This window comes from Herpailurus yagouaroundi, unplaced genomic scaffold, assembly GCF_014898765.1.
Source record: "Herpailurus yagouaroundi ecotype Mexico unplaced genomic scaffold, PumYag 166, whole genome shotgun sequence".
NCBI classification, from domain to species: Eukaryota; Metazoa; Chordata; class Mammalia; order Carnivora; family Felidae; genus Herpailurus; species Herpailurus yagouaroundi.
This window is the reverse complement of record NW_024412407.1, coordinates 2,799,809-2,814,321: the sequence shown is the minus strand read 5'-3', so window position 1 is coordinate 2,814,321 and position 14,513 is coordinate 2,799,809. Positions and strand designations below refer to the sequence as shown.

Genomic DNA, 14,513 nt, shown 5'->3' with positions numbered 1-14,513 from the left:
TCCATTTCATCTGGGTTATAAAATTTGTGGACATAGGGTTGTTCATAGTATTCTTTTATTATCTTTTTAATGTCCATGGGATCCATAGTGATATCCAATCATTCATTTCTGATATTAGTAACTTGTGTCTTTTCTCTGTTTTTTCTCCTTAGGTAGGCTGGCTGGAGCATATTAATTTTATTGAACTTTTCAAAGAACGAGATTTTGGTTTCATTGAGATTTTTTTCTATTAATTTGTTGCTTTTACTTCATTTATTTCTGCTATAGTTTTTATTATTTATTTTCTTCTGCTTACTTTGAAATTAATTTGCTCTTCTTTTCCTACTTTCTAAAGGTAGAAGCTTAGATTATTGATTTTTAGATGGTTCTTCTTTTCTAATGTATGCATTCAGTTCTATAGATTTCTTTCTATGCACTGCTTTTGCAGCATCCCACAAATTTGGTAAGTTGTATTTTTATTTTCACTTAGTTCAAATTATTTTTAAAATTTCTCCTGATATTTCTTCTTTGACTTTTGTGTTATTTAGAAGTGCGTTGTTTAATTTCCTCATAATTGGGGATTTTTCAGTTATTTTTCTGTCATTCATTTCTGATTTACTTCCACTGTGGTTTGAAAGCATAGATTGTATGATTTCTATTCTTTCTATCCTGCCAATGTTTCATGTAAGCTTGAGAAGAATGTGTATTCTGCTGCTGTTGGATGAAGTATTTGATAGATGTCAATTATATCCAGATGACTGATGGTGCTATTGAGTTCAATTATGTCCTTACTGATTTTCTGCCTACTAGATCTCTCAATTAATAATAGAGGGTTGTTAAAGTCAACAACTACAATAGTAGAGTCATCTGTTTCTCTGTGTCATTTATCAGTTTTTGCTTCATGTATTTTGATGCTCTGTTGTTGGGCGCATACACATTAAGGATTGTAATATCTTCTTGGGGAATTTATCCCTTTATCTCCTCTTCTCTCTGCCCCTCTCCCTGCTTGCATTCTCCCCCCCTCAAAATAAATAAACAAACATTTTAAATAAATAATAAACAATCATTTTCTCTTTCACATATAGGACAATATAATACAGCTAAAATTGAGTTTTGTTTATGATCTGAATTAAGACTCATGATACATTTTTTTTTTTTTTTGCCATATGGAGAGTCAACTGACTTTGTAGTATTTGTTGTGCAAAACCACTCTTTCCTGATTGCACTGCAATGGCAACATTGTCATAAATCAAGTGAGTCCCTATGTGGTTTGTTTCTAGATTCCATATATTGTTCCACTGGTCCATTTTTCAGTCATTTTCACAACACTACACTCTTATTTAGTATATTTTTATAAAAGTCTCAATATCTGGAACTATAAGAACTTTGTCTTTTTCAAGTTTTTTTTTTTTTACTATTTTAGATTTTTTTCATTTCCATACAAATTTTAGAATAGGTTTATCAATTTCCCCAAAATACCAGCTGAAATTTGATTGAAATTGCTTTGTTTTTTGTTTGTTTGTTTTATTTAAATTCAAGTTAGTTAACATACAGTGTAGTCTTGGTTTCAGGAGTAGAACCCAGTGATTCATCTCTTACATACAAAACCCAGTGCTCATCCCCAAAAGAGCCCTCCTTAGTGCCCATCACCCATTTAACCCATCCCTCTACCCACCTTCTTTCCAGAAACCCTCAGTTTGTTCTCTGTATTTAAGAGTCTTTTATGGTTTGCCTCCCTCTCTGTTTTTATCTTATTTTCCTTTACATTCCCATTTGTTCATCTGTTGTGTTTCTCAAATTCCACATATGCGTGAAGTCATAAGATACCTGTCTTTCTCTAAATGACTTATTTCCCTTAGCATAATACCCTCTAGTTCTATCCATGTTTTTGCAAATGGCAAGATTTCATTCTTTTTCATTGCTGAGTAGTACTCCTTTGTGTATACACACACACACATATATGTGTATATATATATATATATATATATATATATATATATATATCACATCTTCTTTATCCATTCATAAGGTGATGGACATTTGTGCTCTTTCCATAATTTCACTATTGTTGATTTTTGAATCCATAGTTAAATTAGGGTAAATTGACACATTTACAATAATGAGTTTTCCAATCCATGAATACTGTATATACCTTGCTTTATTAGTTTTTAGTCATTTTCAATAAGGTTTTGTAGTTTTCTGTGTATAAGTTTTGCATATCTTTATTCTTATGTAACAGATATTTTTGATGCTACTAAAATGGGATCTTCTAAATTTTGTTTTCTAATTGTTTTTTGCTAATATATAGAAATGCAATTGATTTTATATTAATTTTCTGGTAACCTTGATAAATTCACTCATTAATTCTAATAGCTTGAAGAATCTTTTGATTTTCTGCATACATAACCATGTAATATGCGAATAAGTGCAGTGTTGGTGTTAGTGTTGTTTTTGTTGTTGTTTTTCACTCCAATATTTAAGATGTTTATTTCCTTGTCTTGCCTTATTGCACTGGCTATGATCACCAGTATAATGTTGAATAATTGTGGTGATCATAGCTATCCTTGTCTCCTTCCTGGTGTCAATGAGAAAGTTTTGATCATTCAGTATTAAGTATAATATTTGCTGTCTGTTTTGTATATGTTCATGGGGCAAAGAAGACCATTTGATTTCTCTTTTTATTCTGTTAATGTTAATGTTGTACATTATATAATTGTGGTGGGTTTTTTTAATGTTGAGCCACCCTTACTATAATGACATTTGACAGCTTCTAAGCCCCCTATACATCCCTCTTCCCCTTTTCCCATATCTGAGAAAACTGATAAGAAAGAAGTCTTGATGTTCCTTCCCTTTTTTGTGACTAGTGGGAACTTCAAGCCATATGTGGGAATCCTCAGCCTGGCCTAATGCCTAGCCACCATAAAAACCCTACTCCATCTCCATTCCTTGCTCTTTCAAGCCATATTTGAGCCAGTTTAGGAAGCCTTCCCTTGTCTCCCTCAGAAAGCCTTATTATGTGAGTAATATATTTTCATGCCATCCTGGTGTGTATGTGTATTGTCATCAGTATCAATAGTTGAATCAAATTTTGAGTGGAGATCCATCCTGCCTCGGTAGGGTGGCTATAATAATTGGTACTGTGAGCAGAATGTCTAGATGATGACTGTTACCACTGAGGTCCTTCTTTTCTTGCTTTGTCTTGCAGTATAGCTCTGCCATCTACTTGTAACCATACAGTTTGAGCTATTGCATTTTATCTAGTGGTTTTTTGAGTTGTGTTGCTGCCTGTTTTCAAACTTGCACTTTGAGCAGTATTGCTTTGTGTTACATCTACTGAGTTCTAGGCATCTGTTATAGACTTAACTGACCTATGCAAAAGTTTCAATAATCATCATTTAAAGACAGGAGTATGGGACTGGGGATGACCTCCTTAAAATGGCATTAGGTCATGCACTCAGCTCAGACTTATCTGTGTGTCTCATATTGAATTGTGTTCTCAATTCTCCCATAAACAATGACTGACACTAACATTAAGGGAATGACTCTTACCCTGCGAACATTAGTGTGTGTCTCAAGCAGGTATTAGTCTCCATTTTGTGAAGTGCTCAAGGGAAAGATCAATATATGGTCCCATCAAGGACCTGTGCAATATATGGTCCCATCAGGTGATCACCCATGTGGAGAAAGAACAGTTACTACATGGCATGCTGAGGCCAGACTCTGAAAGGCAGATAGTTTACTAGGACCCTGCAAAATGCCTTTGCTGCTGTTGCTGCTTCCCATGCCCTTATTGCCAAAAAAGGTCCTCATCCTTAGGTCCATATAGGGGTACACAGATATGTTATAGCTGTGACACAACTGTGATTCAACTATTTTCATGAGGGAATCCCCTCTGGAGGAAGAAATTTATAGACATGAGGAAGGTAGAGAAAAAAATCCCTCTCCCCCAAGTACATCGAATAAGCACAGTGAAGAAAAAGAGAGAGAGAGAATGGGAGGGAGAAAGAAAAGGAAGGAGGAAAGGAGGGAGGGAGGGAAGGAAGGAAGGAAGGAAGGCAGGAAGGAAGGGAGGGAGGGAGGGAGGAAGGGAGGGAGGGAGAGAAGAAGAAGAAAAAGCAAAAGAAGTAGAAGATGAAAGAAAGAATGGAATGTAAGAAAGAAACCTGGAAACAAGGAAGAAACAAAGAACTGAAACACAATCTGATGCCATTGGAAATTCAAAACTTACTAAGAGAATTTATGCATCAAAAAGATTTTTTTTAATTTTTTAAAATTTTTTATTTTTTTCAATATATGAAATTTATTGTCAAATTGGTTTCCATACAACACCCAGTGCTCATCCCAAAAGGTGCCCTCCTCAATACCCATCACCCACCCTCCCCTCCCTCCCACCCCCCATCAACCCTCAGTTTGTTCTCAGTTTTTAACAGTCTCTTATGCTTTGGCTCTCTCCCACTCTAACCTCTTTTTTTTTTTTCCCTTCCCCTCCCCCATGGGTTTCTGTTAAGTTTCTCAGGATCCACATAAGAGTGAAACCGTATGGTATCTGTCTTTCTCTGTATGGCTTATTTTACTTAGCATAACACTCTCCAGTTCCATCCGCATTGCTACAAAAGGCCATATTTCATTCTTTCTCATTGCCACGTAGTACTCCATTGTGTATATAAACCACAATTTCTTTATCCATTCATCAGTTGATGGACATTTAGGATCTTTCCATAATCTGGCTATTGTTGAGAGTGCTGTTATAAACATTGGGGTACAAGTGCCCCTATGCATCAGTACTCCTGTATCCCTTGGTTAAATTCCTATCAGTGCTACTGCTGGGTCATAGGGTAGGTCTATTTTTAATTTTTTGATTAATTTTTTCTGTTTTTATGTTTTCCAGAGTGGCTGCACCAATTTGCATTCCCACCAACAGTGCAAGAGGATTCCCAAAAAAGATTTTTAAAAAGGGCATGGATTGGCTTTGTGCCTCTATCATGTAGGTTCTAAATTAGCTTTAACATCTGAAATACACCAATTGGCAAATCTTCATGACCTTAATCCATACTGGAAGTCAAATTATACTTATGCCTCAGATCTCACTAAATTTAAACAAGGTACCCCTGTAATCATGGGAGAGTTATTGAACCCAAAATAGAGAACAGATAGGCATGCCTCACGTTAATTAATCAGAGCTACTGACTTGCCTAAATTTCATCTATAGCCCCCTAAAACATCTCACAGTGGTCATGCACATTCAAACAAACTAAAATTAAATTAAGCCCTTGACACTTACACATTGGCTTGACAAAATGGGGCTCCATAGACCTTCCCCTCTATGCTCCAATGTAAATTAGAACAAGTCCTTCAAAGAGTGAAAACCATTATATGGGATCTGTTTAGAGAAGAGGGATTATTCTTACTGGTTCTCCATTCAAAAATCCAATTTGGCTTGGTTTTAAAGTTGGAAAGAATAAAGTTACCCCATAGTGGATTACCACAACCTTAATGTCATGGCCACACCCATTAAGGCCCCCTACTAATATTAATGAAATTGCTGACTCTATCCAATCAGCAACTGGTAAAGACTTTGCTTTCATGGATTTGGCCAACAATATTCTGTTCAATACCCATTCCCACAGCCTTTCATTCATAGTTTGCCTTCACCCCTGAAGGGGGACAACACATCTTTAACTCAGATGTTCAGGGAATGCCTCCTTAACCCTGCATTGCACACAATCTTTGCAGGCAAGATCTTAAATGTATGTGACTTTCTCTAGGAGCACAAGTATGATATTACACTGATGAATCCTCCTCTGAAAAGATCACTGGACACATGCATTCAGGACATGCAAATACGAAGCAGCTCACAAAAAAAAAAAAAAAGAGGATGGGCCACTGCTCCACACATAGTGCAAGTTCCTGCCATCTCAGTTAAATACTTCAAATTATCTGGTAATACAAAGGCCACATGGACACTGTCAAGAAATAGCTATTGACCCTTTTAGCACCTACAATACTAGAACAGGCCTAATGACTTTTAGGCTTTTTTGAGTTCTGAAGGCCACATATTCCTTATTTACAAATCTCACTTAAGCCCATTTCTGCTATTACTTACAAATCAGCCCACCCTGAATCAGGCCCCTCCCAACAAAAGGCTCTAAAATCTGTCCAAATTGCAATACAATGGACATTACCATTTATGCCCTTCAGAGGCTCCTTCATTTTAGAGGCTTTAGCAACCTCCTCTTCTGCCTCTTGCAGTCTCTGGACCACTCATGATGACCACTTTGCCTTCAAGGTCATTCCATTCTCCCCATGAATCATCAGAGGAGCCAATCACATCTGGACAGACTGCCCCTCATGGGGTCTCTAAGCTGGTTGTAAGCCTTGAAAAAACAATTCTGCACGACAGCTTATATTATAAAAGCATTTTTTATTTGAACACACTCTGGAGGTAGTCAGAACAAGAACAAAATTTGGGCTTAGGATGGGGACCCTGTTCTGAAAGATTTAGATACCAGAAAACTTTGGATTCTTCTCACATCAAGGACCATGCTATAGAGACCTAGAGGCGGATTTGAAGCAGAACATAGAATCATGACATGGGAGACTAGAGACTGGGGAGTGGACCCTTCCAGAAACCAAAGAATGCAGTTCTGCAATATGCTTGCTCTAGACTACGCTCCAGAAAAAGAAAAATTTTGGCTTGGCAACCACCTGGAAGAGGCGGTCACCACAGGTCTGGTGGCTGCACTTGAGAGGCAGTGACTTGCGGCAGGCTCTTAGCTCTTGAAGCTCTTCCGGGAAGAAGAGGTGGTGGAGACAAACTTGACACTGGAGCTGCTGCCCCCACCACTGCCAAAGCCCACCCCCAGGCTTCGGCCACTGCCTGCACTGAAGCCAGAGCCCCCCACACTGAGCCCACCACCGAGGCCAACGCCTCCACTGCTGCTGGAGTAGTAGCTCCCACCGCCACCTCCTCCAAGACCACCGCCAAGACCACCGCCAAGACCACCGCCAAGACCACCGCCAAGACCTCCACCAAGGCCACTGCCAAAGCCACTGCCGCCTCCGTAGGCAGAGGACACGCTGTTTGTGATGACAGCTGCAGAGAAAGGGGAGAGAACTTGGTAAGACCAGCTGGCTTGATTGATCCTACACGTCCAAATTATTTGATACCGCTAATGTTAGGACTGTACCTGGCCCCTTTCACAAAGTGGCAAATGAAGGCCCAGAACTAATCCATTTAGTTAAGTCCCTAACAGACAGTTGGTGAGCATAGAAGGCAAGGGATGGTGCTAAGTCTTCAGCAGGTAAGGACAACAACAGGGAAAGGTTACAAGATGTGTAGGATATAGGGCCATACCCTTTAAGAAACAAGACATGCGCCATGTTGGTTCATGTCTCAGTCTGTGTTCTTTCCCCTCTACCACCTGCTTCCCACTAAGTGTATTAAATACATCATATATTGGGATGGGAGTTACTAGTATCTAGAAATAGTAGGATTTTGACTTGGTGCAAAATACCCCACGTTATCATCATTGTTAATGTCTGTTCAACTTTACTTACAGATGTTGACTGGTCCAACTCCTTCTCCACTCAGTCTAAAAGGAGAAAAATTAAAGTCAGAGTTTAAAACTCCCCAAAAGACAGTAGTAGTCCATGTGGATAATTCCCATAGTCATGTTTAGGGCTTTTTTTTTTTTTACAAACAAGGAGACTGCATGCCCAAAAGCTGCTCAAATCAGAGAAAGAGATAGCCCTCTAGAGTGACTTCCAATGAAGAGGTGTTGACCTAAAAACAGGTTATGGGAGGAAGATTGTAATTCACATTCTCCTCCACCCATTATACAGAAACTATGAGTAAGAGGCTGTGGGAAATATGAATATATATGAAGCAGTTTTGGCCTGGTAGGAGCTGACATTCTCTGAGAGGACTTGGCATGGACAGAAATACTTCTAACAGGAAGGACACAGTGGATAGTGTCAGAAGATTGCAGAAAACGGGGTAGTTTGAGAATCCAAATGCAAGTGAATTCAAGTCAGCTGGAGTAATCATGAAACGCTTCCTGAAGAAAAGATACTTGAAGAACGAGGAAGATATTTGTTGAGTTGCTTAGCTGTTTGAAAGAGAGGAATCTGATGCTGGGAACAGGGCCAGAAACATTGTATAGGTCAGCTGTATGCCTTGGTGTCAGATTGAAACTGGATTAGTGAAGAATAATTATCATGCACAAGATAGTGGTCACTTGTTTGTGTGATTTACACCCCGTAGTGGAGGAGAAGCTTCATATTATCAAATGTGAGGCTATCCTGAGCTTGTGAAGTGAGTCATTATGTTGCCCACCTGCACTCCTCGCCCTCCAGCAGCTTCCTGTAGGTGGCAATCTCCACATCCAGGGCCAGCTTGGTGTTCATGAGCTCCTGGTACTCCCTGAGCAGCCGGGCCATGTCCTGCTTGGCCTTTTGCAGGGCATCCTCCAGCTCGGCCAGCTTGTGCTTGGCATCCTTGAGGGCCAGCTCCCCGCGTTGCTCAGCATCAGCAATGGCATTCTGCAAATTGGCACACTACGGAGGGAAAGAAGAGAGTGGGGACTCTTTAGTAGCTGAGCTAGGCCTGAGGTATCTCATTCTGAGATTCCAGGGAGAAGCCAGTACATTTGTCCTGGTCATTGTGGATTGTAGAACATTGAATTGCTGGTACTTGTCCCAGCTCTGTGTGCGTGTGTGTGTGTGTGTTTATAAAAAGTAAAACAAAACCAAACAGAGGTCTCCCAACCTCTCCCTACCTGCTTCTTGACATTGTCAATCTCAGCTCTCAGCCTCTGGATCATCCTGTTCATCTCAGAGATCTCTTGCTTGGTGTTGCGGAGATCATCCCCATGCCGGCCTGCTGTCTGCTGCAGCTCTTCATACTGATGCCCCAGAAAAGAGGAAAGATCTCAATCGTATGAGGGCGGAAACACTTTCCCAAAGGTCACAGGTAGGAGCTACCAAGGTGGCAAGTAGTGTAGTTGTCTAGGGCCTGGTGCTAGTTTCAGCTTTGTCCAGGTGCACCTGGTCTTAGATCATTTTCCCTTTAGCGCCTTTGCTTTCATAGAGACATAGGTGTGGGATTCACAATGAGATTCTCCTTAAGGTTCTTGAATTTATATGGAAAATACATGCATAATTGTTCCCAGAAGTCATCCAAAGAGGCCTCAGCAGGTTTCAGAAGCCCCACCCTTAGCATTTTGTCAATGACCTGGAATCCTAGACATGTGTCCATCCCCTCACTCAGGATATATTCACCACAGCACCCACCTTGGTCTGGTACCAGGACTCAGCTTCTGTCCGACTGCGGTTAGCAATCTCCTCATATTGGGCTTTGACCTCAGAGATGATGCTGTCCAGGTCCAGGTTCCGGTTGTTGTCCATGGACAGGACCACGGAAGTGTCTGAGACATGCGTCTGCATCTGGGACAGCTCCTGTGGGGAGATTTGAAGTCAGCATTAATATCAGTTCCATTCAAATCTTCCATTCATTGTGGTATGTCAGCTTGAGAAAAGAAATAAAACACCTACATCACAAATTTAGATAAGTTAATAAACAATCCAAATCATTACTCCATCTACTTAAAAAAAAAAAAAACTTTAACAACTCTGAACCTCCAATAAACCCGCATCATGTAACTTCTCAGGCTCACATCTTCTTGGGTCATACTTTATTTTAAAAGAATCTAGCTGTGTGGTCTGCATGCTGGGAGAAAACAGAGAGGGGGTGGCATTCCTGCAAGGGGAGGTGGCCAGAAAAAGAATACTTGTACCTCTAATAACTCACTCCAAACCTCACTCTGCAAAATGACTGTGGAAGAGGTCTTTTGCTTTAAATTTGACTTTCTTTTTTTGAAGTGTTGGCTTCAAAAGTAACAAAGTGTGAGTAGTACCAAGGGGGAAGGAGAGACAGAGATGTGTCCACAGCCTAGGAATCACTGAGGTCAATCCTGGAGCCCCTAATTCTTGGTGATGTCCCAGTGGCCATGTCTCTGGGTCCCAAATAGGGGGCATTTCTTACCGCCTCAAAGAACATCTTCATGAAGTTGATCTCATCCATTAGGGCATCGACCTTGGCCTCTAGCTCCACCTTATTCATGTAGGCAGCATCTACGTCCTAGAGAAACAGGGATGGTTGGCACCACACCCGATTTTTACCCTGACATAAATGAATGACACCATAAGACAGCATAGCCATAGGCTATAGGCTGTCTTCTACCCACGCACCTTCTTCAGCATCACAAACTCATTCTCAGCAGTGGTACGCTTGTTGATTTCATCTTCATACCTGGTGGTAAAAAGGATGGGAAGTGCTGATCAGGAGATGAGGGACAGGTAAGGCCTGGGGTCTTTACTGCACGAAGACAACTGTGAGCCTTCCTTCCCTCTAGGAAGGGTCTTCTCGCATCATGAGGGCAGAGAGTGGGGGAGCACTGGTAGTCTGAACCCCTGGGCAAGGTCCTCACCCATAAGGATATCGGTTTTTCTGTAACTGCCTACCAGATAATCTTCATATTATCGCTACAATTCAGTGGTATCAGGAATATTCCTGGAAAGAAGCTGTGCTGTTTCTCCCCAACTCCACCTCTAGTCAATTTCCCTACTGCTTTTTTTTTTTTTCAGCTTTCATGGCCTTGTGAAAAAACAAACCAAAAACTACCAACCCAGCTGCTTGTTCACAAGGACTAAAGAAATTATTTGAGCCACTTATGTTGGGTTGTGTCCTCAGTTCCTGCTTTGGGGGCCACCCATCAGAAAGCCCATGTTGTACCCTTCCAGTGTCCTGGGGAGAAAAGCCCCAAAGAGCAAGGATTACATGATGTTTATTTCGCCAGGTGGTACCAAGGGCCCTGGGCTTGCTGCTTTGGCTGGTGGCTAAGTGCCTTACCAATGGACTGAACTTGGGCCTGGTACTTTCTAAACGTGGGCTGGATTTTTTCCTTAGTACTTCAGGTGTCCATGGAAAGGTATACACATCTAGCCCGTGGGAAAAGCATAAGTGGCAGGCAGTCCGGTTATGAAGTGCATCTGGTGCCAAGAAGACGCCACCCGCCCCATCTCTGCTCCCCACAACCCACTTGTTCTTGAAGTCCTCCACCAGGTCCTGCATGTTCCTCAGCTCTGAGTCCAGGCGGCCCCTCTCCCCCAGGATGCTGTCCAGCTGTCTCCTGAGGTTGTTGATGTACTGCTCAAACAAGGGCTCCAGGTTCTGCCTCACGGTCTTGGTGCCCTGCTCCTGGAGCAGAGTCCACTTGGTGTCCAGGACCTTGTTCTGTTGTTCCAGGAACCGCACCTGGAGAAGGCAGAGTGCAAAGGTGGAGGAACTTGAATTTCGTGTCTCGATGGTCAATTCACCAGTTTTCCTCCCATTTCATGCTGGCCTCCCCCCCCCCCACCTCCCCATGCGCCGCCATGCCTGGCCCTGGGCCCCAGGAGGGGAGGTCCAGAGTGAGGTGCCCAACCTCACTGTTCTATGGGAGACAGGACACACAGCCTGCACCGTGGGCACAGCTGGGTGGTGCATGGCCTGGTGCAGTGGTGGCTGTGAAGCTACTCAGACTACTGCCCGATGAACTCATCTACTTTTCTATTCAATCAGCCCTGTTACGTGAGGCATAGATTCATCTCTCTGTCCCGCAGGAATCAAGGAGCCCTTTCGGGGTAATCTCTGAAGAGGAAGAACTGGAAGCAATAAGACCCGCTCTTCTATGCTGCCAGTCTAAGAAAATGGGCCACAAATCCAGCACGCAGAAAAAACCGTAACAGACACCTACGCAGGTATTTGCACAAAGTCAGAAAACCTCCCTTCTTCCCCCTTTCTTTGGCATTTATATACACACTCATATTGTTTTTTTTCAAAAAGGACCCCGGCTCACCTTGTCGATGAAGGAGGCGAACTTGTTGTTGAGGGTCTTGATCTGCTCGCGCTCCTCAGTCCTCACCCGCTGGATGGTGGGGTCGATTTGCAGGTTGAGGGGAGTCAGGAGACTCTGGTTGACGGTGACCTCTTGGATGCCTCCGGGGGGGCACACAGGGAAGCCAGGGCCACCAAAGCCACCTCCGAAGCCAGCGCCACCACCGAGCCCAAAGCCGCCACCGGCTCCACCGCCAAAACCAAATCCACTCCCGGCTCCACCTCCGAAGCCATAGCCGCCTCCAGCGCCTGCACCAAATCGGTTCCTGAAGCTGCCACCACTAGTGCTGATGGAGATCCTCTTGGAGCCTCCCAGGTTGTAGAGGCTCCGGCTGCCATAGCCACCTGCTCCGCAAGCACCCCCTAGGCTGACCCTGCCGAAGCCGCCACCGCCACCCCCGGACCGGGACACGGAGGTGAAACTGGTGCGGGAGACAGACGGGGTAATGGCAGAGGCAGCGCTGAAGCTACGGCCGCCCCCACTCCGGAAGGATACACTCGACTGGCGAGACATGATGGCTTGTTCCTGGCGGAGCAAGAGTACCGGGCACTAGGGGTCGGGAAGTGCTGACGAGAACAGAGCTCAGCAGGACGCAGAAGGCGGCTCTGTTACCCAGGAACTTCAATCCCCCCTTTTTATCCTCTAGGACTGGGTTGGGCGGGAGAACTGTCGAGCTGTGAATGATGAAGTGGGCTGGGCATGCCTGGGGGGCAGCTGTGAGCTCACCGTCACACCTGCACAGTGGTGTGGGGTGCAAACGCTTGCTTCCTGGCAGGCTGTGCTCAGTTAGGAATAACCTTGCCTTGCAGCGCTGATGTCTTGGCAGAAAGCTGGCAATGCTGCCAGCCAGTCTCTCTTCGCCATGGGGGCCCGGGGCTGTGAGCACCAAGAAGGGCACCAGAAAGTAGGGGGGCATTTGGCCGCTATCCTAAGGGGTCCTTACAGGACCAGGGATACTGTCAACCATCTCAGCCCGGTGTACACAGTTCACGAACTGGAGGAAAGTGAGTCCCCACTGGCAGGGAACTGCTTTTTTTACTCTTTTAGGCAGGAGGTTGCTGCAGGGATTTGGGCACTTGGAAGGGCATCTGTGGCCTCAGAGCTCAGCCACGTGCTGGAGGGGAAAATAGACTTCTGTCCTTTGCCGCACAATTTGCTTTCTTGGGGGAGGCCAAGTTAGCATCCCAGAGTCCACTGGGCAGGTTCTCTGGCAACGTCTGCACCAGAAAGGCTCCCCAAGCCCCAGGCTCCAGAAACAGAGAATGTAGGGTATCCTCAGCCCCTGGTCTAGACCTCTTTGCGCCTGCAGGGGAAGGCCTGTCGCTCCATAGCTCCTCCTGATTCGAGATCTTCTGTGGCTTTGACCTTTCCCCTTGCTCTTCGGCCTGGGCAGGACCCCATGAGGGCTTAGCAAACCCAAGGGGCCCATGCAATCCCTCACAAGAGGTCCCTAGACTCAGCCTGGCAGTCACGTCTCTCTTCAGAGGGAGCTGCTCTGCCCGTCCCCCTCCCCTCAGCCCCCCAGGTGTGTTCCAGCAAGCCCTCAGTTATTCCACTAAGGAAGAAATGAGTCATCGTATCTGTTGATACAGGCTGAAGGCTGCCACAAACACATACCTGCAGGAGCTTCTAATCTCATCAGGAACATGTTGAGAATCTGTCGGCCTGTTATAACGGCGAACCACCCCGTTGCAAGCAGCGGGGACTACTGTGGTTTCTCTAAGCGCCAGCCCGAAGTTTCCTTGAGGGCCAGGGGAACAGAAAATGGAATCCCACGACTATGGATTGTCCTGCCAGATAGGCCAGGCGGAGCAGATTTGGGGGGGGGGGGAGGGGCAGGCATAGCTGTCTGCCACAGTCACTTTAGACAGGACCCCTGCAAGCCCCCTCTGCTGTGCTTGTCCAGGGGGGCTGTGGCACCGCATGGAGGAGAGGGGGTCTGCTTAGGCTTAGCAAGTGTCTGTCTTAAACCACACCCCTCCTTTTGGCCGCAGACCTGAGTGGGATCACCTCTCGGCCTCCTCCAAACAGAAGCAGGACTCTGAGTCAGCACAGCACTGGGTGATTAAGAGCTGGGGCAGGGTGGGGGGCACCGCTGGGCTGGGGCTGGAAGTCGGGGATGGACAGAGAGCCCCAGGGCTGAGGGGCTACATTCGCGGGAGGAAAGGAAGGAGGACCCAGCCCAGGCTCAGGAATCTCTAGTCAGGCCTGCAGTTCGCTACAGGGAAGCCGGAGCTGTGGGAAAATGACTCTGAGCTGCTGGGAATCAGCTAAGATGTGCTCGTTCACCAGAGGGCTGTGATGAGCAAGCAGTGGACAGGTAAATCCAGACAGACAGACCGATGGCCAGAGCTCGCCTCACAGGTCTTGGGCAATGAGGTTTGGGTTGCCTCCCCTGCCTGGAGAATTCCTGAGACTCTCAGAGATTAATTTTACCGAGCTCGCCAATTTCACACTTTGTTGCCTCTTGGGGAACGGACGTGAATGTCTTGGGGACCCGGAGACATACTGGGGGACGACTCCCAGCAGCTGATAGATCAGGCCCAAGCGGACAGCGGGTGTCTGGGGAGATCACCATCAGGGTATGCACCCCCCCCC

The 14,513-nt window shown here is 44.9% G+C and overlaps 1 protein-coding gene across 1 annotated transcript; it reads right to left on the bottom strand.

The window, feature by feature from the left end:
- Positions 1 to 6,380: 6,380 nt before the first annotated feature.
- KRT5 (keratin 5) lies at positions 6,381 to 12,540 on the bottom strand. The gene is made up of 9 exons (XM_040488031.1): positions 11,877 to 12,540; positions 11,079 to 11,293; positions 10,228 to 10,288; positions 10,022 to 10,117; positions 9,271 to 9,435; positions 8,757 to 8,882; positions 8,315 to 8,535; positions 7,537 to 7,571; positions 6,381 to 7,072 (listed from the first exon to the last, which is right to left on the bottom strand). Exons 1-9 carry the CDS (start codon positions 12,426 to 12,428, stop codon positions 6,750 to 6,752), a joined length of 1,794 nt encoding a protein of 597 aa, XP_040343965.1. The 5' UTR covers positions 12,429 to 12,540; the 3' UTR covers positions 6,381 to 6,749.
- Between the last annotated feature and the right edge of the window lie 1,973 nt (positions 12,541 to 14,513).